This window comes from Pongo pygmaeus, chromosome Y, assembly GCF_028885625.2.
Source record: "Pongo pygmaeus isolate AG05252 chromosome Y, NHGRI_mPonPyg2-v2.0_pri, whole genome shotgun sequence".
In the NCBI taxonomy this organism is placed as follows: Eukaryota; Metazoa; Chordata; class Mammalia; order Primates; family Hominidae; genus Pongo; species Pongo pygmaeus.
Window position 1 is genome coordinate 28,050,154 of NC_072397.2, and position 27,239 is coordinate 28,077,392.

The 27,239-nt window shown below is 36.5% G+C and overlaps 1 protein-coding gene across 1 annotated transcript in view; it reads left to right on the top strand.

The window, feature by feature from the left end:
- LOC129025942 (deleted in azoospermia protein 1-like) overlaps positions 1–27,239 on the top strand; it is a 69,443-nt gene that overhangs the window by 16,286 nt on the left and 25,918 nt on the right. The window contains exons 7-20 of the mRNA XM_054473486.2: positions 8,028–8,174; positions 8,448–8,539; positions 9,099–9,150; positions 9,581–9,644; positions 9,734–9,873; positions 12,187–12,237; positions 18,618–18,764; positions 19,039–19,130; positions 19,691–19,742; positions 20,178–20,241; positions 20,331–20,470; positions 21,863–21,952; positions 24,297–24,368; positions 26,728–26,817. Coding sequence (XP_054329461.1) covers positions 8,028–8,174; positions 8,448–8,539; positions 9,099–9,150; positions 9,581–9,644; positions 9,734–9,873; positions 12,187–12,237; positions 18,618–18,764; positions 19,039–19,130; positions 19,691–19,742; positions 20,178–20,241; positions 20,331–20,470; positions 21,863–21,952; positions 24,297–24,368; positions 26,728–26,817 — 1,293 coding nt within the window. The remainder of the gene's footprint in view (positions 1–8,027; positions 8,175–8,447; positions 8,540–9,098; positions 9,151–9,580; positions 9,645–9,733; positions 9,874–12,186; positions 12,238–18,617; positions 18,765–19,038; positions 19,131–19,690; positions 19,743–20,177; positions 20,242–20,330; positions 20,471–21,862; positions 21,953–24,296; positions 24,369–26,727; positions 26,818–27,239) is intronic.

Below are 27,239 nucleotides of genomic sequence, written 5' to 3' on the forward strand. Positions count from 1 at the left end.
ATTTCTAAATTAAAATACATCCAAACACTGTGGTGCAGAGACAATACCGTAATATAGCTTGCTTATCAAAGAAAAACATATCCAAAGTTCATCCACAAATCAAGGGGGAGTTGAAAAGGAGAGAAACTACAAGAGTTTCAGAATTTCTTTTGTTTTGTTTTATTTTATTCTGTTTGGGATTTCTGAATGAAGTGAGAAGGAATCGGTAAATTGTCTATAGGGAAGGGCAATCTAAGCAGGTTCCCAGTAGTTCAAGATAATGCAGCTTAATGTCATTTGGAAAAAACAATAATGGAAGACATTTTTAGAAAGGAAAAACTTTAAAAATAGTGTTGTAAATTTTTCTTCCACATCACTGTCATGAAATAACGCTGTTAAAGGAAAGAATTAGGAATGAGTTGCAAACCCAAAATAGCAGGTACAAGCACGAAAGAATAGAGAAATGCAGTAACCTCGGCTTTAGTTGATGTGACAATTTAGATTTCGTGTGTAGTAAAGCTGCGTAGAATCAGTAACTTCTAGCATCTAATTAGACTCAGTAACTTCTAGCATCTAATTACCAAAGCAGGAACCCACTTTTCTTATTAACTTTGATAACATTATTGTGTTGTTCAAAAAGATACACAGTTTCTTTCGTCTTTTGTTTTCTTTCAGACTGGTGTATGTGTAATAGTTTTGTCTTTTGCAGCTTTTTGTACTTACCTTTTAAAGTCAGCAGCACTTCATCAATGATTTTTAAGTTAATGATGTGTCATAGTTTCCTGATGTTGTTTCAATTAGTTCTTAATTAAAATTTTTTTCAAAATAAGTCAGCTAAATAGTGAAGCCAAAAAAGAAACTTGAAAACAAATCAGCTGAAAATAAATTCAAATAACAGGACACTAACTTACATTGGCATTACCACTGTTACCACTTTATACATACAAAATGAATTCACAGAGGTTATCTCATTTCATTCTCAAAGCAGTTTGCCCACAGATACATAGCTGGTAAGTAAGTAGGTGGCTTATAACCACTTACCTGTAAGGGACATAAACCTAGATCTCCTGACTAAATTAATTTTTGTTTCACTGTGCTATATTGTTTGTCCAACATATATATTAGTTATGAATATTACTTCAGAAAATTTTACATTAACCTTAGAGTCAACAGTGGAAAGAATAAAGACAGTTCTGATCAGAATCTAGAAAATGAATGAGTTATATGTATGTGTTTTTTTAATCTGAAAATAAAGATGGTATGATTTATATCTATCAGCCCACTTTGAAAACTAGAATTATCAGTCGGACTGATTTCGTGTTACTCAGGAAGAAAAGTGTTATTTCAAAAGATGCTTTGAACACCCTAGCGTTAGCGAAGAGGATTATAAGAAATTGATTTAACACATTGAGGCTTATTTTCTTTTTGGTGCGGGGTCTTTTTTTTTTTTTTAAGGTTTATCTTCAGTATACTCAGTAAAGTGAAAAGTTGTTTATGAATGTAGAACAGGATGATTTTTTAAAAAATTTGTTCATTCATTTATTTATTATTATTATACTTTAGGTTTTAGGGTACATGTGCGCAATGTGCAGGTTAGTTACATATGTATACTTGTGCCATGCTGGTGCGCTGCACCCACTAACTCGTCATCTAGCATTAGGTATATCTCCCAATGCTATGCCTCTCCCCTCCCCCCACCCCACAACAGTCCCCAGAGTCTGATGTTCCCCTTCCTGTTTCCATGTGTTCTCATTGTTCAATTCCCACCTATGAGTGAGAATATGCGGATTTTGGTTTTTTGTTCTTGGCGATAGTTTACTGAGAATGATGATTTCCAATTTCGTCCATGTCCCTACAAAGGACATGAACTCATCATTTTTTATGGCTGCATAGTATTCCATGGTGTATGTGTGCCACATTTTCTTAATCCAGTCTATCCTTGTTGGACATTTGGGTTGGTTCCAAGTCTTTGCTATTGTGAATAATGCCACCATAAACAGACACGTGCTTGTGTCTTTATAGCAGCATGATTTATAGTCCTTTGGGTGTATACCCAGTAATGGGATGGCTGGGTCAAATGGAATTTCTAGTTCTAGATCCCTGAGGAATCACCACACTGACTTCCACAAGGGTTGAACTAGTTTACAGTCCCACCAACAGTGGAAAAGTTTTCCTATTTCTCCACATCGTCTCCAGCTCCTGTTGTTTCCTGACTTCTTAATGATTGCCATTCTAACTGGTGTGAGATGGTATCTCATTGTGGTTTTGATTTGCATTTCTCTGATGGCCAGTGATGGTGAGCATTGTTTCATGTGTTTTTTGGCTGCATATATGTCTTCTTTTGAGAAGTGTCTGTTCATGTCCTTCGCGCGCTTTTTGATGGGGTTGTTTGTTTTTTTCTTGTAAATTTGTTTGGGTTCATTGTAGATTCTGGATATTAGCCCTTTGTCAGATGAGTAGGTTGCGAAAATTTTCTCCCATTTTGTAGGTTGTCTGTTCACTCTGATGGTAGTTTCTCTTGCTGTGCAGAAGCTCTTTAGTTTAATTAGATCCCGTTTGTCAATTTTGGCTTTTGTTGCCATTGCTTTTGGTGTTTTAGACATGAAGTCCTTGCCCATGCCTATGTCCTGAATGGTAATGCCTAGGTTTTCTTCTAGGGTTTTGATGGTTTTAGGTCTAATGTTTAAGTCTTTAATCCATCTTGAATTGATTTTTGTGTAAGGTGTAAGGAAGGGATCCAGTTTCAGCTTTCTACATATGGCTAGCCAGTTTTCCCAGCACCATTTATTAAATGGGGAATCCTTTCCCCATTGCTTGTTTTTCTCAGGTTTGTCAAAGATCAGATAGTTGTAGATATGCAGCGTTATTTCTGAGGGCTCTGTTCTATTCCATTGATCTATATCTCTGTTTTGGTACCAGTACCATGCTGTTTTGGTTACTGTAGCCTTGTAGTATAGTTTGAAGTCAGGTAGTGTGATGCCTCCAGCTTTGTTCTTTTGACTTGGTGGTGCGGGCTCTTTTCTGGTTCCATATGAACTTTAAAGTAGTTTTTTCCAGTTCTGTGAGGAAAGTCATTGGTAGCTTGATGGGGATGGCATTGAATCTGTAAATTACCTTGGGCAGTATGGCCATTTTCATGATATTGATTCTTCCTACCCATGAGCATGGAATGTTCTTCCATTTGTTTGTATCCTCTTTTATTTCCTTGAGCAGTGGTTTGTAGTTCTCCTTGAAGAGGTCCTTCACGTCCCTTGTAAGTTGGATTCCTAGGTATTTTATTCTCTTTGAAGCAGTTGTGAATGGGAGTTCCCTCATGATTTGGTTCTCTGTTTGTCTGTTGTTGGTGTATAAGAATGCTTGTGATTTTTGTACATTGATTTTGTATCCTGAGACTTTGCTGAGGTTGATTATCAGCTTAAGGAGATTTTGGGCTGAGACAGTGGGGTTTTCTAGATATACAATCATGTCGTCTGCAAACAGGGACAATTTGACTTCCTCTTTTCCTAATTGAATATCCTTTATTTCCTTCTCCTGCCTCATTGCCCTGGCCAGAACTTCCAACACTATGTTGAATAGGAGTGGTGAGAGAGGGCATCCCTGTCTTGTGCCAGTTTTCAAAGGGAATGCTTCCAGTTTTTGCCCATTCAGTATGATATTGGCTGTGGGTCAATATTGTCATAGATAGCTCTTATGATTTTGAGATACGTCCCATCAATACCTAATTTATTGAGAGTTTTTAGCATGAAGGGTTGTTGAATTTTGTCAAAGGCCTTTTCTGCATCTATTGAGATAATCATGTGGTTTTTGTCTTTGGTTCTGTTTATATGCTGGATTACATTTATTGATTTGCGTATATTGAACCAGCCTTGCATCCCAGGGGTGAAGCCCACTTGATCATGGTGGATAAGCTTTTTGATGTGCTGCTGGATTCGGTGTGCCAGTATTTTATTGAGGATTTTTGCATCAGTGTTCATCAAGGATATTGTTCTAAAATTCTCTTTTTTGGTTGTGTCTCTGCCCGGCTTTGGTATCAGGATGATGCTGGCCTCATAAAATGAGTTAGGGAGGAATCCCTCTTTTTCTATTGGTTGGAATAGTTTCAGAAGGAATGGTACCAGTTCTTCCTTGTACCTCCGGTAGAATTTGGCTGTGAATCCATCTGGTCCTGGACTCTTTTTGGTTGGTAAGGTATTGATTATTGCCACAATTTCAGATCCTGTTATTGGTCTATTCAGAGATTCAACTTCTTCCTGGTTTAGTCTTGGGACAGTGTATGTGTCGAGGAATTTATCCATTTCTTCTAGATTTTCTAGTTTATTTGTGTAGAGCTGTTTGTAGTATTCTCTGATGGTAGTTTGTATTTCTGTGGGATCGGTGGTGATACCCCCTTTATCATTTTTTATTGCATCTATTTGATTCTTCTCTGTCGATTTTGTTGATCCTTTCAAATTTCTTTTGAAATTTCTAGGAATTGAAATACAAATTCCTTTTGTATTTCTGTGGGATCGGTGGTGATATCCCCTTTATCATTTTTTTATTGCATCTATCTGATTCTTCTCTGTCAATTTTGTTGATCCTTTCAAAAAACCAGCTCCTGGATTCATTAATTTTTTGAAGGGTTTTTTTGTGTCTCTATTTCCTTCAGTTCTGCTCTGATTTTAGTTATTTCTTGCCTTCTGCTAGCTTTTGAATGTGTTTGCTCTTGCTTTTCTAGTTCTTTTAATTGTGATGTTAGGGTGTCAATTTTGGATCTTTCCTGCTTTCTTTTGGGGGCATTTAGTGCTATAAATTTGCCTCTACACACTGCTTTGAATGCATCCCAGAGATTCTGGTATGTTGTGTCTTGGTTCTCGTTGGTTTCAAAGAACATCTTTATTTCTGCCTTCATTTCGTTATGTACCCAGTAGTCATTCAGGAGCAGGTTGTTCAGTTTCCATGTAGTTGAGCGGTTTTGAGTGAGATTCTTAATCCTGAGTTCTAGCTTGATTGCACTGTGATCTGAGAGATAGTTTGTTATAATTTCTGTTCTTTTACATTTACTGAGGAGAGCTTTACTTCCAAGTATGTGGCCAGTTTTGGAATAGGTGTGGTGTGGTGCTGAAAAAAAGGTATATTCTGTTGATTTGGGGTGGAGAGTTCTGTAGATGTCTATTAGGTCCGCTTGGTGCAGAGCTGAGTTCAATTCCTGGGTATCCTTGTTGACTTTCTGTCTCGTTGATGTGTCTAATGTTGACAGTGGGGTGTTAAAGTCTCCCATTATTAATGTGTGGGAGTCTAAGTCTCTTTGTAGGTCACTCAGGACTTGCTTTATGAATCTGGGTGCTCCTGTATTGGGTGCATGTATATTTAGGATAGTTAGCTCTTCTTGTTGAATTGATCCCTTTACCATTATGTAATAGCCTTCGTTGTCTGTTTTGATCTTTGTCGGTTTAAAGTCTGTTTTATCAGAGACTAGGATTGCAACCCCTGCCTTTTTTTGTTTTCCATTTGCTTGGTAGATCTTCCTCCATCCTTTTATTTTGAGCCTATGTGTGTCTCTGCACGTGAGATGGGTTTCCTGAATACAGCACACTGATGGGTCTTGACCCTTTATCCAGTTTGCCAGTCTTGTGTCTTTTAATTGGAGCATTTCGTCCATTTACATTTAAAGTTAATATTGTTATGTGTGAATTTGATCCTGTCATTATGATGTTAGCTGGTTTATTTTGCTCGTTAGTTGATGCAGTCTCTTCTTAGTCTCGATGGTCTTTACATTTTGGCATGATTTTGCAGCGGCTGGTACCGGTTGTTCTTTCCACGTTTCGCACTTCCTTCAGGAGCTCTTTTAGGGCAGGCCTGGTGGTGACAAAATCTCTCAGCAGTTGCTTGTCTGTAAAGTATTTTATTTCTCCTTCACTTAGGAAGCTTAGTTTGGCTGGATATGAAATTCGGGGCTGAAAATTCTTTTCTTTAAGAATGTTGAATATTGGCCCCCACTCTCTTCTGGCTTGTAGAGTTTCTGCCGAGAGATCCGCTGTTAGTCTCATGGGCCTCCCTTTGAGAGTAACCCAACCTTTCTCTCTGGCTGCCCTTAACATTTTTTCCTTCATTTCAACTTTGGTGAATCTGACAATTATGTGTCTTGGAGTTAGTTGCTCTTCTCGAGGAGTATCTTTGTGGCGTTCTCTGTATTTCCTGAATCTGAATGTTGGCCTGCCTTGCTAGATTGGGGAAGTTCTCCTGGATAATATCCTGCAGAGTGTTTTCCAACTTGGTTCCATTCTCCCCGTCACTTTCAGGTACACCAATCAGACGTAGATTTGGTCTTTTCACATAGTCCCATATTTCTCGGAGGCTTTGCTCGTTTCTGTTTATTCTTTTTTCTCTAAACTTCCCTTCTCGCTTCATCTCATTCATTTCATCTTCCATCGCTGATACCCTTTCTTCCATTTGATCGCATCGGCTCCTGAGGCTTCTGCATTCTTCACGTAGTTCTCGAGCCTTGGTTTTCAGCTCCATCAGCTCCTTTAAGCACTTCTCTGTATTGGTTATTCTAGTTATACATTCTTCTAAATTTTTTTCAAAGGCTTCAACTTCTTTGCCTTTGGTTTGAATATCCTCCCGTAGCTCAAGAGTAATTTGATCGTCTGAAGCCGCCTTCTCTCAGCTCGTCAAAGTCATTCTCCGTCCAGCTTTGTTGCGTTGCTGGTGAGCAACTGCGTTCCTTTGGAGGAGCAGGAGAGGCCCTCTGCTTTTTAGAGTTTCCAGTTTTTCTGCTCTGTTTTTTCCCCATCTGTATGGTTTTGTCTACTTTTGCTCTTTGATGATGGTGATGTACAGATGGGTTTTTGGTGTGGATGTCCTTTCTGTTTGTTAGTTTTCCTTCTAACAGACAGGACCCTCAGCTGCAGGTCTGTTGGAGTACCCGGCCGTGTGAGGTGTCAGTCTGCCCCTGCTGGGGGGTGCCTCCCAGTTAGGCTGACCGGGGGTCAGGGTCAGGGACCCACTTGAGGAGGCAGTCTGCCCGTTCTCAGATCTCCAGCTGCATGCTGGGAGAACCACTGCTCTCTTCAAAGCTGTCAGACAGGGACATTTAGGTCTGCAGAAGTTACTGCTGTCTTTTTGTTTGTCTGTGCCCTGCCCCCAGAGGTGGAGCCTACAGAGGCAGGCAGGCCTCCTTGAGCTGTGGTGGGCTCCACCCAGTTCGAGCTTCCCAGCTGCTGTGTTTACCTAAGCAAGCCTGGGCAATGGTGGGCGCCCCTCCCCCAGCCTCGCTGCCGCCTTGCAGTTTGATCTCAGACTGCTGTGCTAGCAATCAGCGAGACTCCGTGGGCGTAGGACCCTCTGAGCCAGGTGCGGGATATAATCTCCTGGTGCGCCGTTTTTTAAGCCCGCCGGAAAAGCGCAGTATTCGGGTGGGAGTGACCCAATTTTCCAGGTGCCGTCTGTCACCCCTTTCTTTGACTACGAAAGGGAACTCCATGACCCGTTGCGCTTCCCGAGTGAGGCAGTGCCTCGCCCTTCTTCAGCTCGCACACAGCGCGCGCACCCACTGACCTGCGCCCACTGTCTGGCACTCCCTAGTGAGATGAACCCAGTACCTCAGGTGGAAATGCAGAAATCACCCGTCTTCTGCATCGCTCACGCTGGGAGCTGTAGACCGGAGCTGTTCCTATTCGGCCATCTTGGCTCCTCCCCTAAATTTTCAACTCAGGATGATTTTAATAACTTTAATTTTTACCAGTCTAAACTTTCTAGTTTTGGGTGTCTTTTTTAACTACTTCACAGAGTATTTTCACAAATACTAAATGAGTATTCTTCCACAGCATTATACAAGACTCGGTGATGAGCGGCAGTAGGTTTAAGAAAGTACTATATCCTTTGGTTAAAATTCCATGCTGATGTCCTCTGATTAGTTTAAATCCTGAGCCTGAACTGAGCTGCACTGGTGACTAATTTACAATGAAAGTAATTTATATAAAATATACGTAAAATACAAAATGATATTTCACATTGTGTATGGGTTTTGCCTGCATACGTAATTATGATGTCTACTTTCCAAATTACAGTCTGCTGCAAATCCTGAGACTCCCAACTCAACCACCTGCAGAGAGGCCAGCACCCAGTCTTCATCAGCTGCGGCTAGCCAAGGCTGGGTTTTACCAGAAGGCAAAATCATGCCAAACACTGTTTTTGTTGGTGGAATTGATGATAGGGTATTGTATTCATACCTCATTTTTACCTTAAAATACATTATGAACAATGGGATTTGGGCCCTGTTACAAACTTAATGTGTTTTTGTACTTCATGGAGGTTTAGAATTGCTTTTAGGTTTGACCCATAGGTACTAAAAATATCTTTGACGAAGAGCTACTGGTCATTTGGGGATAAATGGGGAAGAAATTTCCCTCTCATGGTAGTAAAATTGTAGTAAAGTTGAAATTTTTGAATGCTGAATTTTTACTCTGACGTTCCATTCTGTTCCATAGACGGATGAAACTGAGATCAGAAGCTGCTTTGGTAGATACGGTTCAGTGAAAGAAGTGAAGATAATCACGAATCGAAGTGGTGTGTCCAAAGGGTGAGTAATTTTATCAAAAATATCTGAACTCTAGTCCCCTGTTCTATAGGTATGAGACAAGACTTCAAAACTGATATTCTGACCCTTGTATAAATGAAATTGTTGCGGTGTTAATTTCTTTCACGTAGGGGATAAAAGGTTATTACCAGTTCTTTTATTTAATCATTTTTCTAATGTTTGCTTTGAAATGTCTGCAATTTTTATTTCATACAGATGAGTTAATCAGTTTTCTCAAATAATTGTTTTCTTCATACACTGCACCGCATCTTAAATTTTAACCACCTTGTCTTAGATAGTAAGTTAAATTCAGGTTCACAGATGTGAATTCTTTGTTAATCAATGAAGTTTTCACACTGCCCTAATCCTAGCACATTTTGACATAGTTCTGCTTAAGAAAAAGTAGTATTTGTAGAGGATCTGTCATGTGCAAGTTAGCAAATACTTATCATGGTATATTATTCATCTTTGGTCATGATCACTTCTGTATATAGAATAGTAGAAGTTCTGAACCATGTACTGTATGATGGTGATTTTATGCTTCATTTGTCTGCCTTTATAGCTATGGATTTGTTTCATTTGTTGATGATGTGGATGTCCAGAAGATAGTAGAGGTAAGTAATAGAAAAATCTCTTTCTTATCTTACTGCTACGACGTTTAGTGTTAGAGATATACTCAGACTTGTGTAAAATTTGGAGGAAGCTAGACTTCCTGTTCAAAATCCAAACTCAGAGTCACCTCCCATAACTTGATAGATCCTGTTTATTTCTGAGTGGACACCTAGGTTCACGAACTACAGACAGGAAAGGTTGGAGACAGGGTGATGAAAAGCTTTTGATCAACTTTCACTTGATGCCTCTTGACACTGATTAGAGTGGCAAGGGTAAGTAAGGTAGCTTCATGATGACAAATTTTAATTTGGTGCGTAGTTGTCACTGATCGTCTATGATGATAGGCACTTTAGAAGACTTTAGGTGTTTACCCAAGTCTTGGAAGCTAAGACTTGAAAATGGATTTTAGTTTTGTTACTGTTCTCTTTTCAGTCACAGATACATCTCCAGGGTAAAAAGCTGAAGCTGGGCCCTGCAATCAGGAAACAAAAGTTCTGTGAGTAGGAAAAGAAATTGTTCTTTTTTGACCCGGGTAGCTTTTCAAATAACTAAAAGTAGGCTTTTTTCTTCTTGCTTTTCAAAAAGGTGCTCGTCATGTGCAGCCATGTCCTTTGGTATTTAATCCTCCTCCTCCACCACAGTTTCAGAACGTCTGGAGGAATCCAAACACTGAAACTTGCCTGCAGCCCCTAATCACGCTGAATCCTGTAACTCAGTACGTTCAGGTAAGAACTGCTTATGTTCCTGTTCTCTTGTTTATTGTAGTCATCCTTGCGTCTGTGGAATTGTATCTACACTTTCCATAGTAAGTGGCAATGGAATCCCTGTTTGAACAGTGTGAGTAATGGGAAATTTGTTACTTTTGTTAGAAATTTCTTACTCTTAGTGTTGGTTATTTGAGCTAAAAATCTTCTATATACTTTGTGAGACTTTCTCTGAGAAATGATCTCTGTAGACATACGAACAAATCTCTTCCTATCTCTTCCTTTTTCACCCCATATAACTAGTTCCTAAAGCATTTGGAAGCCGCTCTCCTTATGTGTCTGCCTAGCTTATTGTTCTCTAAGGTTAGCAGTTAACCTAGCTATTCTTTGCTTGCAATGATTTCCAGATGCCTCCTCGTATAAATTGCTGACTTCTGGATATATTCTGGTTCTTGGATGGGTAGATTTCTGTAGCTCTTCTTTACTTGCAATGCTTTCCAGATGCCTCCTCATATAAATTGCTGACTTCTGGATATATTCTGGTTCTGAGATGGGTAGATTTCTGATCTCTTTTACTCTGTCTATAAATCCCGTGAGTTTCTGGCATGTCATTTCTCTGATGCTGGTTGCTTTGATATTTAAAGTAGGATTTGACATCCTCTGTCACTTACTGGTGATAAATAACGTTTATTTTGTTCTTCGTTCCTTTCATTTCTGTGTGTGTTTAAAAGACCTTTTCTTTGATGGAATATAAAGTAACAAAATAGTAGTGAAATAGTTCTTCAGTGTCTCTCATTTGTTGACATTTTCCATGTCCTTGAAATGTGTAGGGTACACCTCCTCTTCTTTTTCCTTCTCTGAGCAATGGCTAGAATAAAAGCCCTGCTTGTTTCTGGCATTTACGGTGAGCCATTACTGAATATGGGTGTATTCATGAATGCTGCTACCTGTATGTTTTTAATTAGTAAGTATTCATTGAAACGTCGAAGACATTATACTGTCTCTTTTCCATTTGTGGCTTATATACTGCCCTTAATTTGTGGAAATGAAGTACCGAGAAAGCCGTAACATCTGTCGAAGAACTACAGTATTACCCTATAATATTGTCAAATACAAAACAGTCTGGAAGTATTTTGCCAAAGAAATAGCAAATATATTAATTTAACTTACGTTGAAATCTGTCTTAATAGAGCCTTATCACCAGTGTCAGAAATTACTTCTGGGTGGGCATAGGTAGACAGTGTAAATAAGGTAAACTTTGGCTGGTGCAATAGGCACTTCTTTTGTCATTTGTCTCTTCCCCTTCCCCACCCAAAGGGTAGCACTTGACAGGGAATATTTGTTTCTTCATAATGTCTGTCATTCATTTAGAAATCTGCATTGCTGTAGGTAGAGAAACAATTACTATTTCAATGTTCTTCCTATTTTTGTCACGTTGGGAATGATACTTCCTTCTAATTAAAATAACAGTGTTTTACCGTATTAATCCATTCTTTCTGTAAACTTTATTTTCAGGCTTATTCTACTTACCCAAATTCACCAGGTCAGGTCATCACTCGATATCAGTTGCCTTTATATAATAATCAGTTAATTGAACAGGGAGTAAAATGATTTACTTTCAGCTACCATTGAGGCCTTCTGCTTGTTTATACAAATTGCCTGAATAGGTTGTCATTTTAAACTAGTGAAGTGTACCTGAAATTTTAGAAAACGCTTAGAATTAGCGTAATGAAGGCCTCTGTAGTATTTAGAAGTGATGAAATAATATTTTGACAGGAGGGTACTTGGCAATAACTTTTCTGTAGAACAATTTCTGAGATTTGGTGTTCCCATCTTTGTTTTAGCATGTATTTTGTTATGTTTGCCGTCAAAGAGCTGAAACATGCAGACTGTCTTTCATGAATTTAGAGATACAGAGTGAAGTAAAAGCTTTACCCAATTCTTAGAGCACAGAATTCCAATTGTGTTCTTATTTTAGCTTGCTGCTTCATGATAGTAGTTCTCTGGGTCTCTTTTCAATGATACAACTATATCTATGACCGATAATCATATGTGTGGTACCAAATTCAAAGAATTAGTATCTTTGAGAGTTTCACAATGCGATTTGCAGAAAATTGGGAAAAAGGTGAGATTTTCTATGTAGAAGGAAGAACAAGAAGTTGAGGGATTAGAAACCTAAAGTACTTATTTTTTCTATTCTGTTTCTTTTATTCTATTAACCAAGGAGCCAGCATGAGAAGTACTTCGATGTTGTCTGTCTCACGTGTTTTTGAAAATGTGTAGTAATATTTGAATAATTTTGGTTTCCTTTTTTTTTTTTTTTTTTCCCCCAAGATGCCACCACAGCGGCCTGTTGGGGAGCAAAGGAGTTATGCTGTACCTCAGGTAAAGTGAATGTGCCAAACGTACACTCCCTGTTCTTTCTTGATTTTTTTCTATTTCATACGTGCCTGTAGTTTTTTTAAATCGTTCTTTGTATTAATGTGGCACATTTTGTTACTTTCTTTTTAACCCAATTTTAAACTCTTATGGGAGCAACAGTGCCTTTTTCTCTCCCAGGTTTTTGCATGCTTAAGCAATGGCTGGTCCACATAATGATAAGAATTCAGTTACTTTTAGATTGACTATACAGTCCATGAAAGGTAATATTAATGTGGCCTTAGAATGAGCGTGTATCTGCCTGGAATCTGCCTCTGGCCTTTCCGTTCGTAAAAAAAAAAAAAAAAAAAAGTGTTCAAGAGAAACAGAAATGTTTTGCTATTAATTACTCTTAAATAAGAATAGGAAGAAAAAAGAATACTACCTCTAAAACACCCGAACTGCTTTCCCGCCAAATAACTAGTTCCAAAAATATTTGAAAGCAGCTGTCTTCGTGTGTCTGCCTAGTTTATTCTTCTCTAAGGTTAGCAATTCATCCAGCTATTCTTTACTTGCAGTGTTTTCCAGATGCCTCCTCATATAGATTGCTGACTTCTGGGTATATTCTGGTTCTGGAATGGGGAGATTTCTGATGTGTTTTACTATATTTATAAATCCCGTGAGTGTCTGGCATGTAATTTCTCTGATCCTGGTTACCTTGATATTTAAAGTAGGATTTGACATACTCTGTCACTTACTGGTGATAACTAACGTTTATTTTCTTTTTAGTTTGTTTTATTTATGTCTTAGTTTAAAAGACATTTTCTTTGATGGAAAATAAAGTAAGAAAATAGTGGTGAAATAGTTCTTCAGTGTCTCTCGTTTGTTGACATTTTCCATGTACTTGAAACGGGTAGGGTATACCTCTGCTTCTTTTTCGTCCTGTGAACGATGGCTAGAAAAAAAGCCCTGTTCCTCACATTTACTGTGAGCCATTACGTAATCTGGGTGTATTCATGTGTGATGCTATGTATATGTTTTCAATCACTAAGTATTTATTGAATCGTAGAAGACATTATACTGTCTCTTTTCCAGTTGCGGATTATATACCGCCCTTAGTTTTTTGAAATGAAGTACAGAAAAAGCCGTAACATTTATAGGAGAACTTCATATTACCCTGTGGTCTTGTCAAATACAAAACCCTTTGGAAGTATTTTAAGAAAGAAAGAAAGCAAATGCATTAATTTAACTTACATTGAAGTCTGTCTTAATAGAGCCTTATCACCAGAATAAGAAATAACTTCTGGGTGGGCATAAGTACACAGTATAAATAAGGTCAACTTGTCTGGTGAAATAGTCACTTCTTTTTTCATTAGTCTGTTCCTCCTCCCCAGCCAAAGGGCCTCACTTGACAGAATCTTTCTTTCTTCATAAAATCAGTCACTCATTTAGAATCTGCGGTGCTGTATATAGAAAAGTAATGTTTTAAAACTTTTTCATAGTTTTTTATATTGGGAATAGTATTTCTAATTAACAAAATGTTTTACCGTATTCATACATTCTTGCTGTAAACTTTATTTATAGGCATATCCTACTTATCCAAATTCAGCAGTTCACGTCATCACTGGATGTCGTTTGCTTGTATATAATTGTCAGGTAATTTAAGAGGGACTAAAATGATTTACTTTCAGATATTATTGAGCCCTTTGTTATACAAATTGCTTGAACAGTTTGCCATTTTAAAGTAGTGAAATGTACCTAAAATTTAAGACAACACTTAGAATTAGTCTAGAATGAAGGCCTCCGTATTATTTAGAAGTAATTGCATAATATTTTGACAGGAATGTACTTAGCAAAAACTTCACTGTAGAACAGTTTTTTGAGACTTGGTGTCCCCTTCTATATTGTAGCATGGTTTTTTTTCATCTTTGCCGTCAAATAGCTGAAACATCCAGACTGACTTTTATCAATTTTTTAGAAAGACAGAGTGAAATAAAATTACTACCCACCTTTTAGAGCACAGAATTTGAATTATATTTGTATTTTAGCTGGCTGCTTCACAATAATAGTCCTCTGCGTCTCTTTTCATAGATATGACTGTGTATGTGGCCCATAATCATATCTGTGGTAATAAATTCCAAGAACTAATATCCTTGAGATTTCCACAATACCAACCCCAGAAAATTGGGAAAAAGTTGAGGTTTTACATAATAGAGTTAACAACAAGAACGTCAGAGATTAGAAACCTAAAGTAATTCTTTTTTCTGTTCCGTTTCTTTTATTATAATAACAAATTAAAGGAGCCAGCGTATGTACTTCAATATTGTGTTACCTCATGTATTTTTGAAAATGTGAAGGAATATTTGAATGATTTTTGTTTCCTGTCTCTACTAAAAACACAAAAAAATTAGCCAGGCGTGGTGGCGCACACTTGTAATCCCAACTACTCAGGAGGCTGAGGCAGCAGAATCACTTGATCCTGGGACGCAGGTTGCTGTGAGCTGAGATTGTGCCACTGCACTCCAGCCTAGGCAGCAAAGAGAGACTCAGTCTGAAAAAAAGCGATGCCATGAATATCTTTGTGTAAATATCTTGGCACGCTTCTGCTATTAATTTCTTGAGATGAATTGCTATCAGTGAAATAGCTAGGTGAAAGCACTTTGCCCCTTTTATAACAATTTTATAACTACTTCTCCTTTTTAGTATACTGGTGAGTATCCCCGCTTATCAAATCATGATGCACCTTTTCCACAGTACTCTTGGTAAATCACGTATTGGTATTTTCTCATTGACGGTGTGTAGAGCGCTCTCTTTTCCACACCCATTCCAGTGAAAGTTACTAGTATTTTTTAAATTGTCAGCCTAATAGCTGGAAAATATTACATTGTGTTGATGCCCACTTTTTAAAATCATCATTGAAGTTGATCATTGATCTTTAGCTTTTTAAATTAGGTTTTTAATTTTATTTTTCTTACTGATTCATAGAAGACTTTGTATTGGTATTCACTTTTGTCATACATAGTGGAAAAAATATATAGGAGTAATAAGGAGGTGCCCTGGTGCCCTTACCTTATTCCTATTTTCAGTTCAGTTGACTCAACTAGTTCACTTGTAAGCTTGATGATAGGGTAGAATGAGATTGATCGAAAAGAAGATTCCTCTATCTCTATTTTACTTGGGTTTTAAAAAAATTTAAAAATGAGTGCTGTATTTTGTCAAATGATTTTCAGTGATGAATTAAAGTAATGTGTCCTGCAAATTGAGTATTCTTGCATTCCCAATATAAACTTAGACTCTTTATATACTGCTGGAATTTCCCATTTGTGTTGAGGGCAGGGATGGATCATCTGGGTGAGGCTTTGTTGCTTATATGCTTTTAGCTTTGTAAAATGCGTTGAGAAATACTTTCTTCCTCTTTGAAAACAGAGTTTCGGCATAGCATTCTTTTATTATCTATGGCCACAACCCATTTTTCAGGTCTCATATATACTTTTGTTTTCTTGTGTTTTCTTGCTTTGTTTTGCCAGGATTGTTTATTGCTTGAATTTCATCCTCCCCACGCACCACTCCCCGAGAATCTGCGCTTTGATTTACTAAAGTTTTCATTCTGATTTTCACGTCGTATTTTCTAAATTTTATCACTCTCTTTATTTGCTCCTCCTCTTTTGCTGCCAATGTAACTTTGCTGACTACAAATGATAGGCTTTTTCCTGGTCAGTTTATATAAATACCAATTTGCTTACATGTTGACACAGTAATTGAATTAGATAATACTGGCAAAGGAGCTGACCTCCCAGGAGTTTAAATAACGATAATTTTTTTGCAGCTTTTAGCTGTCGTCGTCACTTGGTTGTCCACATGTAACAAGGAATGTATTTGCTCTATGTGGCAATGAGAGTTGTGTATATGATGGTCTTGAAGCTCACTCCTGTTTACTATTCCAACATTTCTCATTTCAAAATTCAACAACTCACTTGAAGATATGATTAAGAAAATTACTTCTTTAATGCAGTTTGTTTTCAGGATGCCATTGACGGTTACGTTGGTACTTTCTTTAAACTTAAACTTTTCTTATCCTAAGCATTGATTTATATTTTTGGCCATAGTTTAGAAGTAACCAAAGGTTGTCTGTTGATTGTGGATTTTTATATATACATTATATAATTATGTATAAATACACACACAGTGGGAATTGAACAATCCCTGCTAATCGAGCCATGGCAAAAATGAAGTACATTGCAAAAAATGAAGTACGTTGCTTACTTTGTTTGCTTTGATCGCCACCTGCTGGCCGAGGACTAGGACATGATCATTACTTCCTTAATTTAAAATATGATGACTCTATTAAAGAGATTCGGTGAATTTTATATGTACGATTCCAGTTGAGCAGGCAGCCAGTTTATAAGATCCAAGCTAAAGTCAAACTTCTTATAAAACCAAATGCCTTTTTTTTCTTCTTTACCAAACTACGGTTGTTTCGGGTATCCAAATGAGTATGAGAATCAGAAGAGGCACCAGAGATCTTTTCCAGCCATTTGTTTTGAAGCAAGGAAACTGAAACTGAGGTCATGAAAAGATTCACTTTCGTGAGCAATGGAAATCAGGTTCTTCCCAAACAAGAATTTTCCTCTTCAATTCTTGTGGCACTGTCACAAGGTTTCTTAACCAGACCCTTTGCAAATTTGGCACCAAATAATTCTTTATTGTAGGAGGCTGTCTTTGCATTGTAGGATGTGCAGTAGCATGGCTGGGCTTCAGCCCATCAGATTGCAGGAATACATCTTAGCTGTGACAGCCAATCTCTAAACGTCGCTAAATGCCCCTGGGGCTCAAAAATCTTGCCCAGTTGAGAATCAGTGCATTTCCATAACCTCTCATAATCTGATACAGGTTTCTGCCAGATGTTAGATTTCTAAATTAAAATACATCCAAACACTATGGTGCAGAGACAATACTGTAATGTAGCTTGTTTATCAAAGAAAAACATAGCCAAAGTTCATCCGCAAATCAAGGGGGAATTGAAAAAGAGAAGAACTACAAGAATTTCAGAATTTCTTTTGTTTTATTCTGTTTGGGATTTCTGAATGAACTGAGAAGGAATTGGTGAATTGTGTATAGGGAAGGGAAATCTAATCAGGTTCCTAATAGTTCAAGATAATGCAGCTTAATGTCATTTGGAAAAAACAATAATGGAAGACATTTTTAGAAAGGAAAAACTTAAAAATAGTGTTGTAAATTTTTCTTCCACAACACTGTCATGAAATAAAGCTGTTAAAGGAAAGCATTAGGCATTAGTTACAAACCCAAAATAGCAAGTACAGGCAGGAAAGAAAAGAGAAGTGCAGTAACCTCGGCTTCAGTTGATTTCACAATTTAGATTTCATGTATAGTAAAGCTGTGTAGAATCAGTAACTTCTAGCATCTAATTAACAAAGTAGGAACTCCTTTCTTACTACTATAACATTATTGTGTTGTTCAAAAAGATACACAGTTTCTTTCGTCTTTTGTTTTCTTTCAGACAGCTGTATGTGTAATAGCTTTCTCTTAGGCAGCTTTTTGTGCTTTCAGAGTCAACAGCACTTCACCAGTGATTTTTAAATTAATGATGTGTCATAGTTTCCTGATGTTTCGATTAGTTCTTAATTAAACTTTTTTCAAAATAAGTCAGCTAAATAGTGGAGCCAAAAAAGAAACTCGAAAACAAATCTGCTGAAAATAAATTCAAATAACAGGACACTAACTTACATTGGCATACCACTTTTCCACTTTTACCACTTTATACGTACAAAATGAATTCACTCATTTATATCTATCAGGCCACTGTGAAAATTAGAATTATCACTTGGACTGATTTCGCGTTACTCAGGAAGAAAAATGTTATTTCAGAAGATGCTTTGAACACCCTAGCGTTAGGGAAGAAGATTATAAGAAATTGGTTTAAAACATTGAGGTTTATTTTGTTTTTGGTGCGGCTTCTTTTTTTTTTTTTTAAGGTTTATCTTTAGTCTACTCAGTAAAGTGAAAAGTTGCTCACGAATGTAGAACAGGATGATTTTAAAACTTTAATTTTTACAAATCTAAACTTTCTAGTTTTGGGTGTCTTTTTTAACTACTTCACAGAGTATTTTCACAAATACTGAATGAGTATTCTTCCACAGCATTATACAAGACACGGTGATGAGCGACACTAGGTTTAAGAAAGTAGTATATCCTTTGGTTAAAATTCCATGCTGATGTCCTCTGATTAGTTTAAATCCTGAGCCTGCACTGAGCTGCACTGGTGACTAATTTCCAATGAAAATAACTTATGTAAAATATATTATACTTAAAATACAAAAATGATATTTCACATTGTGTATGGGTTTTGCCTGCATACGTAATTATGATGTCTACTTTCCAAATTACAGTCTGCTGCAAATCCTGAGACTCCCAACTCAACCACCTGCAGAGAGGCCAGCACCCAGTCTTCATCAGCTGCCGCTAGCCAAGGCTGGGTTTTACCAGAAGGCAAAATCATGCCAAACACTGTTTTCGTTGGTGGAATTGATGATAGGGTATTGTATTCATACCTCATTGTTACCTTAAAGTACATCATGAACAGTGGGATTTGGGCCCTGTTACAAACTTAATGTGTTTTTGTACTTCATGGAGGTTTAGAATTGCTTTCAGGTTTGACCCATAGGTACTAAAAATATCTTTGACAAAGAGCTACTGGTCATTTTGGGGATAAATGGGGAAGAAATTTCCCCCTCATGGTAGTAAAATTGTAGTAAAGTTGAAATTTTTGAATGCTGAATTTTTACTCTGACGTTCCATTCTGTTCCATAGACGGATGAAACTGAGATCAGAAGCTGCTTAGGTAGATACGGTTCAGTGAAAGAAGTGAAGATAATCACAAATCGAAGTGGTGTGTCCAAAGGGTGAGTAATTTTATCAAAAATATCTGAACTCTAGTCCCCTGTTCTATAGGTATGAGACAAGACTTCAAAACTGATATTCTGACCCTTGTATAAATGAAACTGTTTGCGGTGTTAATTTCTTTCACGTAGGGGATAAAAGGTTATTACCAGTTCTTTTATTTAATCATTTTTCTAATGTTTGTTTTGAAATGTCTACAATTTTTATTTCATACAGGTGAGTTAATCAGTTTTCTCAAATTGTTGTTTTCTTCATACACTGCACAGCATCTTTAATTTTAACCACCTTGTCTTAGATAGTAAGTTAAATTCAGGTTCACAGATGTGAATTCTTTGTTAATCAATGAAGTTTTCACAGTACCCTAATCCTAGCACATTTTGACATAGTTCTACTTAAGAAAAAGTAGTATTTGTAGAGGATCTGTCATGTGCATGTTAGCAAATACTTATCATGGTATATTATTCATCTTTGGTCATGATCACTTCTGTATATAGAATAGTAGAAGTTCTGAACCATGTACTGTATGATGGTGATTTTATGCTTCATTTGTCTGCCTTCATAGCTATGGATTTGTTTCATTTGTTGATGACGTGGATGTCCAGAAGATAGTAGAGGTAAGTAATTCAATGGAAAAGTCCCTTATTTATCTTACTGATACGACGTTTAGTGTTAGTGATATACTCAGACTTGTGTAAAATTTGGAGAAAGTTAGACTTCCTGTTCAAAATCCAAACTCAGAGTAACCTCCCATAACTTGATAGATCATGTTTATTTTTGAGTGGACACCTAGGTTCATGAACTACAGACAGGAAAGGTTGGAGACAGGGTGATGAAAAGTTTTTGATCAACTTTCACTTGATGCCTCTTGACACTGATTAGAGTGGCAAGGGTAAATAAGGTGGCTTCATGATGACAACATTTAATTTGGTGCGTAGTTGTCACTGATCGTCTATGATGATAGGAACCTTAGAAAGCTTTAGGTGTTTACCCAAGTCTTGGAAGCTAAGACTTGAAAATGGATTCTAGTTTTGTTACTGTTCTCTTTTCAGTCACAGATACATCTCCAGGGTAAAAAGCTGAAGCTGGGCCCTGCAATCAGGAAACAAAAGTTCTGTGAGTAGGAAAAGAAATTGTTCTTTTTTGACCCGGGTAGCTTTTCAAATAACTAAAAATAGGCTTTTTTCTTCTTGCTTTTCAAAAAGGCGCTCGTCTTGTGCAGCCACGTCCTTTGGTATTAAATCCTCCTCCTCCACCACAGTTTCAGAACATCTGGAGGAATGCAAACACTGAAACTTGCCTGCAGCCCCTAATCACGCTGAATCCTATAACTCAGTACGTTCAGGTAAGAAGTGCTTATGGTCCTGTTCTCTTGTTTATTGTAGTCATCCTTGCGTCTGTGGAATTGTATCTACACTTTCCGTAGTAAGTGGCAATGGAATCCCTGTTTAAACAGTGTGAGTAATGGGAAATTTGTTACTTTTGTTAGAAATTTCTTACTCTTAGTGTTGGTTATTTGAGCTAAAAATCTTCTATGTACTTTGCAAGGCTTTCTCTCAGAAATGACCTCTTTAGACACATGAACAAATCTCTTCCTGTCTCTTCCTTTTTCACCCTATGTAACTAGTTGCTAAAGTATTTGGAAGCAGCTCTCCTTATGTGTCTGCCTAGTTTATTGTTCTCCAAGGTTAGCGGTTAACCTAGCTATTCTTTACTTGCAGTGCTTTCCAGATGCCTCGTCATATAAATTGCTGACTTCTGGATATATTCTGGTTCTGGGATGGGTAGATTTCTGATCTCTTTTACTCTATGTAAATCCCGTGAGTTTCTGGCATGTCATTTCTCTGATGCTGGTTGCTTTGATGTTTAAAGTGAGATTTGACATCGTTTGTCACTTACTGGTGATAAATAACATTTATTTTGTTCTTCGTTCCTCTTATTTCAGTGTGTGTTTAAAACACCTTTTCTTTGATGGAAAATAAAGTAACAAAATAGTAGTGAAATAGTTCTTCAGTGTCTCTCATATGTTGACATTTTCCATGTACTTGAAACGTGTAGGGTACACCTCTTCTTCTTTTTTCCTTCTCTGAGCAATGACTAGAAGAAAAGCCCTACGTGTTTCTAGCATTTACGGTGAGCCATTACTGAATCTGGGTATATTCATGAATGCTGCTACCTGTATGTTTTTAATCAGTAAGAATTTATTGAAACGTAGAAGACGTTATACTGTCTCTTTTCCAGTTATGGCTATATACTGCCCTTAATTTGTGGAAATGAAGTATAGAGAAAGCCGTAACATCTGTCGAAGAACTACAGTATTACCCTATAATGTTGTCAAATACCAAACAATCTAGAAGTATTTTGCCAAAGAAATAGCAAATGTATGAATTTAATTTACGTTGAAATCTATCCTAATGGAGCCTTATCACCAGTGTAAGAAATAACTTCTGGGTGGGCATAAGTACCCGGTATATATGAGGTAAACTTTGGCTGGTGAAATAGTCACTTCTTTTGTCATTTGTCTCTTCCCCCTCCCCACCCAAAGGGTAGCACTTGACAGACAATTTTTATTTCTTCATAAAGTCAGTCATTTAGAAATCTGGATTGCTGTACGTAGAAAAACAATTACTGTTTCAAAGTTTTTCATATTTTTGTTATATTGGGTATGATATTTCTTTCTATTTAAAAAAAATGTTTTACCGTATTAATCCATTCTTTCTGTCAACTTTATTTTCAGGCTTATTCTACTTATCCAGATTCACCAGATCAATTTATATCTATAAATTCCGTCATCCCTGGATATCAGTTGCCTGTATATAATTATCAGGTAATTGAAGAGGGAGTAAAATGTTTTACCTTCAGCTACTATTGAGGCCTTCAACTTGTTTATACAAATTGCTTGAATAGTTTGTCATTTTAAAGTAGTGAAATGTACCTAAAATTTAAGAAATCACTTAGAATTCGTGTAATGAGGACCTCTGTGTTACTTAGAAGTGATGAAATCAGATTTTGACAGGAGTGTACTCAGCAATAACTTTTGTGTAGAACAATTTCTGAGATTTGTGTTTCCGTCTTTGTTTCAGCATGTATTTTGTTATCTTTGCTGTCAAAGAGCTGAAACATCCAGGCTGACTTTCATGAATCTTGCAGAGATATAAAGTGAAATAAAAGCTTTACCCAATTCTTAGAGCACAGAATTCCAATTGTATTTTTATTTTAGCTTGCTGCTTCATGGTAGTAGTTCTCTGGGTCTGTTTTCAACGATACAACTCTTATCTATGACCCGTAATCATATGTGTGGTAACAAATTCAAAGAATTAATATCTTTGAGGATGCTACAATTCTATTTCCAGAAAATTGGGAAGATTGAGGTTTTCCATGTAGAAGTAACAACAAGAACTTCAGGGATTAGAAACCTAAAGTACTTCTTTTTTTCTATTCTGTTTCTTTCATTATAACAAAGGAGCCATCATGATAAATACTTCAATATTATGTAACTCACGGGTTTTTGAAAATGTGTAGGAGTATTTACATAATTTTGGTTACTTTTTTTTTTTTTTTTTAAAAGATTCCACTGCACTGGCCTGTTGGGGCGCAAAGGAGTTATGTTGTTCCTCTGGTAAAGCGAATTAGTGAAACATATACTTCCTCTTCTTTCTTGATTTTTTGTGTGTCGTATGTGCCTATAAATATTTTAAATCATCCTTTATATTAATGTGTTACGTTTTGTTACTTTCTTTTTAACCTCCCGTGGCAGCAACAGTGCCTTTTTCTCTCTCAGGTTTTGTATACTTAAGCAATGGCGTATCCACGTAATGACAAGTGTTCAGTTACTTGTTGGTAGATTATTTAATGTAAGAAAGGTAGTCCTAATGTGGCTTTACCTAAGAACGGTAGTATTAATTTGGCTTTAGAAGAGCATGTATCTGATTAGAATCTGCGTCTGGATTTACCAAGCATAAAAAATTTGATAAAGAGAAACAGAAATGTTTTTCTGTTAATTACTCTTAAAGAAGAGTAGGATTAAAAAGAGCATTACCTCTATAACACCTGAGCTGCTTTCCCCCATGTAACTAAAATATTTGAAAGCAGTTCTTCTCATGTGTCTGCCTACTTTATTCTTCTCTAAGTTTAGCAATTAATCCAGCTATTCTTTATTTGAAATGATTTCCAGATGCCTCTGCATATAAATTGCTGACTTCTGGATATATTCTGATTCTGGAATGGGTAGAGTTCTGATAGTTTTAGATATCTGTAAATCCCATCAGTTTTTAGCATGTAGTGTCTCTGATCCTTGTTACTTTGCTATTTAAAGTAGATTTGACATACTCTGTCACTTATTGGTGATAAATAACGTTTATTTCCTTCTTAGTTCATTTTATTTATATCTTAGTTGAAAAGACATTTTCTTTGATGGAAAATAAAGTAACAGAATCGTAGTGAAATAGTTATTCAGTGTTTCTCATTTGTTGACGTTTTCCCTGTGCTTGAAACACGTACGGTATACCTCATCTTCTTTTTCCTTCTCTGACCAATGGCTAGAATAAAAGCCCTACTTTTAACATTTACTGTGAGCCATTACCGAACCTGGGTGTATTCATGCCTGCTGCGTACCTATATGTATTCAAACAATTAGTATTTATTGAAACATATGAGACTTTATACTGTCTCTTTTCCAGTATTGGATTATATACTGCACTTAGTTTTTCAACATAAAGTACAGAAAACGCCATAAATTCTGTAGAACTACATATTACCTTATAATATTGTCAAACACAAATCAGTCCGGAAGCATTTTTACAGCGAAATAGCAAATGTATTAATTTAACTTACATTGAACTCTGTCTTAATGTAGCCTTATCACCAGTGTAAGAAATAACTTCTGGGTGGGCATAAGTACACAATATAAGTAAGGTTAAGTTTGCCTGGTGAAATAGCCAGTTCTTTTGTCATTTGTCTGTTCCCCCTCCACGCCCAACCGTAGGACTTGACCGAGAATAATACATTCTTCATAAATCAGTCAGTCATACACAATTCTGCATTGTTGTATATAGAAAAATAATTAGTATTTCAATGTTTTTCATATTTTTGTTCTACTGGGAATATTTCTTTCTAATTAAAAAAAAAGTTTTACCTTATTAATTCATTCTTTCTGTATAATTTATTTTCAGGCATATCGTACTTATCCAAATGCACCAGTTCAGGTCATCACTAGATATCAGTCGCCTGTATATAATTATCAGGTAATGTAAGAGGAAGTAAAATGATTTGCTTTCCGATATTATAGAGGCCTTTAACTTGTTTATACAAATTTCCTGAATAGTTTGTCATTTTAAACTAGTGAAGTGTACCTAAAATTTAAGGCAACACTTAGAATTAGTGTAGAATGAAGACCTCTGTCTTATTTAGAAGTAATGAAGTAATATTTTGACAGGAATATACTTGGCAGTAACTTTTCTGTAGAACAGATTTCTGAGATTTGGTGTCCCCTTCTTCATTTCTGGATTGTAGTTTTCATCTTTGCTGTCAAATAACTGAATGAAACATCCAAAGTTGACTTTGCTGAATTTTGTTAGGGAGATAGAGTGAAGTAAAATTATGATCCACTTTTTAGAGCACAGAATTCCAATTATATTTTCATTTTAGCTGGCTGTTTCACGGTAGTAATTCTCTGGATCTCTTTTCATAGATAGGACTATGTCTGTGACCCCTAATTATATCTATGGTGATAAACTGAAAGAGCTACTATCTTTGAGGTTTCCACATTGCCAACTCCAGAAAATTTGGAGAAAGGTGAAGTTTCATATATAAAAGTAACAAGAATGTCATGGACTAAAAACATAAAGTACTTAAGTTTTCCATTCTGTTACTTTTATTATAATGAAAAAGGAGACAGCAGGATAAGTACTTCAATATTGTGTTTCTCATGTGTTTTTGAAAATGTGTAGGAATATTTTAATAGTTTTGGTGTCCGTTTTTTTTTTGGTTTTTTTTGTTTGTTTGTTTGTTTTTTTAAAGATGCCACCATAGTGGCCTGTTGGAGAGCAAAGGGATTGTGTTGTACTTGACGTTAAGTGAATTAGCCAAACGTACACTTCCTGTTCATTCTTGATTTTTTTCCATGTCATATGTGCCTATAAATATGTTTAAATGATTCTTTATATTAATGTTTTATTTATTTGTTTTTTTACTTTCTTGTTAACCCGATTATAAACTCCAATGGGAGCAACAGTGCCTTTTTTGCTCTCAGGTTTTTATGTGCTTAAGCAATGGCAGGTCCACATAGTGATAGACTATATAATCAAAGAAAGGTAGTATTCACATGGCTTTAGAATTAGTATGTATCTGCGTAGCATCTGCCTCTGGCTTTACCAGCAATAGAACATTTGTAGAAGAGAAACAGAAATGCTTTGCTGTTAATTACTCTTAAATAAGAATAGGAATAAACAAGAGTATTACCTCTAAACCACCTGAGCTGCTTTCCCCCCTTATAACCAGTTCCTAAAGTGCATGAAAGCAGCTCTCCTTACGTGTCTGCCCACTTTATTCTTCTGTAAGTTTAGCAGTTCATCTAGCTACTCTTTATTTGAAATGATTTCCAGATGCCTCCTCATGTAAATTGCTGACTTCTGGATATATTCTGGTTCTGGAATGGGTAGATTTCCGATGTGGTTTGATATATATATATAAATCGCGTGAGCTTCTGGCATCTGATTTCTCTGATCCTGCTTACATTGATATTTAAAGTAGGATTTGACATACTCTATCACTTACTGTTGATAAATAATGTTTGTATTCTTCTTAGTCTATTTTATTTATGTGTCAGTTTAAAAGACATATTCTTTGATGGAAAATAAAGTAACAAAATAATAGTGAACCAGTTGTGCAGTGTCTCTAATTTGTTGACATTTTCCACGTGCTTGAAACATGTATGGTATACCTCTTCTTTTTCCTTCTCTGAACAGTGGCTAGAAAAAAAGCCCTACTTGTTTGTGTCATTGACTGTGAGCCATTACTGAATCTGGGTGTATTCATGTATGCTGCTGCCTGTATGTTTTCAAACAATAAGAATTTATAGAAACATACAAGACATACTTTCTCTTCTGCACTATTGGATTATAGACTGCACTTAGTTTTTCGGAATGAAGTACAGAAAAAGCCATAACATCTATAGAACTACATGTTACCCTATAATATTGTCTAATACAAAACAGTCTAGAAATATTTTTACAGAGAGATAGCAAATGTGTTAATTTAACTTACATTGCAATCTGTCTAAGTGGAGCCTTATCACCAGTGTAAGAAATAACTTCTGGGTGGGCATAAGTACCCGGTATATATAAGGTAAGCTTTGGCTGGTGAAATAGTCACTTCTTTTGTCATTTGTCTCTTCCCCCTCCCCACCCAAAGGGTAGCACTTGACAAGAGAATTTTTATTTCTTCATAAAGTCAGTCATTTAGAAATCTGCATTGCTGTACGTAGAAAAACAATTACTGTTTCAAGGTTTTTCATATTTTTGTTATATTGGGAATTGTATTTCTTTCTATTTAAAAAAACGTTTTACCGTATTAATTCATTCTTTCTGTCAACTTTATTTTCAGGCTTATTCTACTTATCCAGATTCACCAGGTCAATTTACATCTATAAATTCCGTCATCCCTGGATATCAGTTGCCTGTATATAATTATCAGGTAATTGAAGAGGGAGTAAAATGGTTTACTTTCAGCTACTATTGAGGCCTTCAACTTGTTTATACAAATTGCTTGAATAGTTTGTCATTTTAAAGTAGGGAAATGTACCTAAAATTTAAGAAATCACTTAGAATTCGTGTAATGAGGACCTCTGTGTTACTTAGAAGTGATGAAATCAGATTTTGACAGGAGTGTACTCAGCAATAACTTTTGTGTAGAACAATTTCTGAGATTTGTGTTTCCGTCTTTGTTTCAGCATGTATTTTGTTATCTTTGCTGTCAAAGAGCTGAAACATCCAGGCTGACTTTCATGAATCTTGCAGAGATATAAAGTGAAATAAAAGCTTTACCCAATTCTTAGAGCACAGAATTCCAATTGTATTTTTATTTTAGCTTCCTGCTTCATGGTAGTAGTTCTCTGG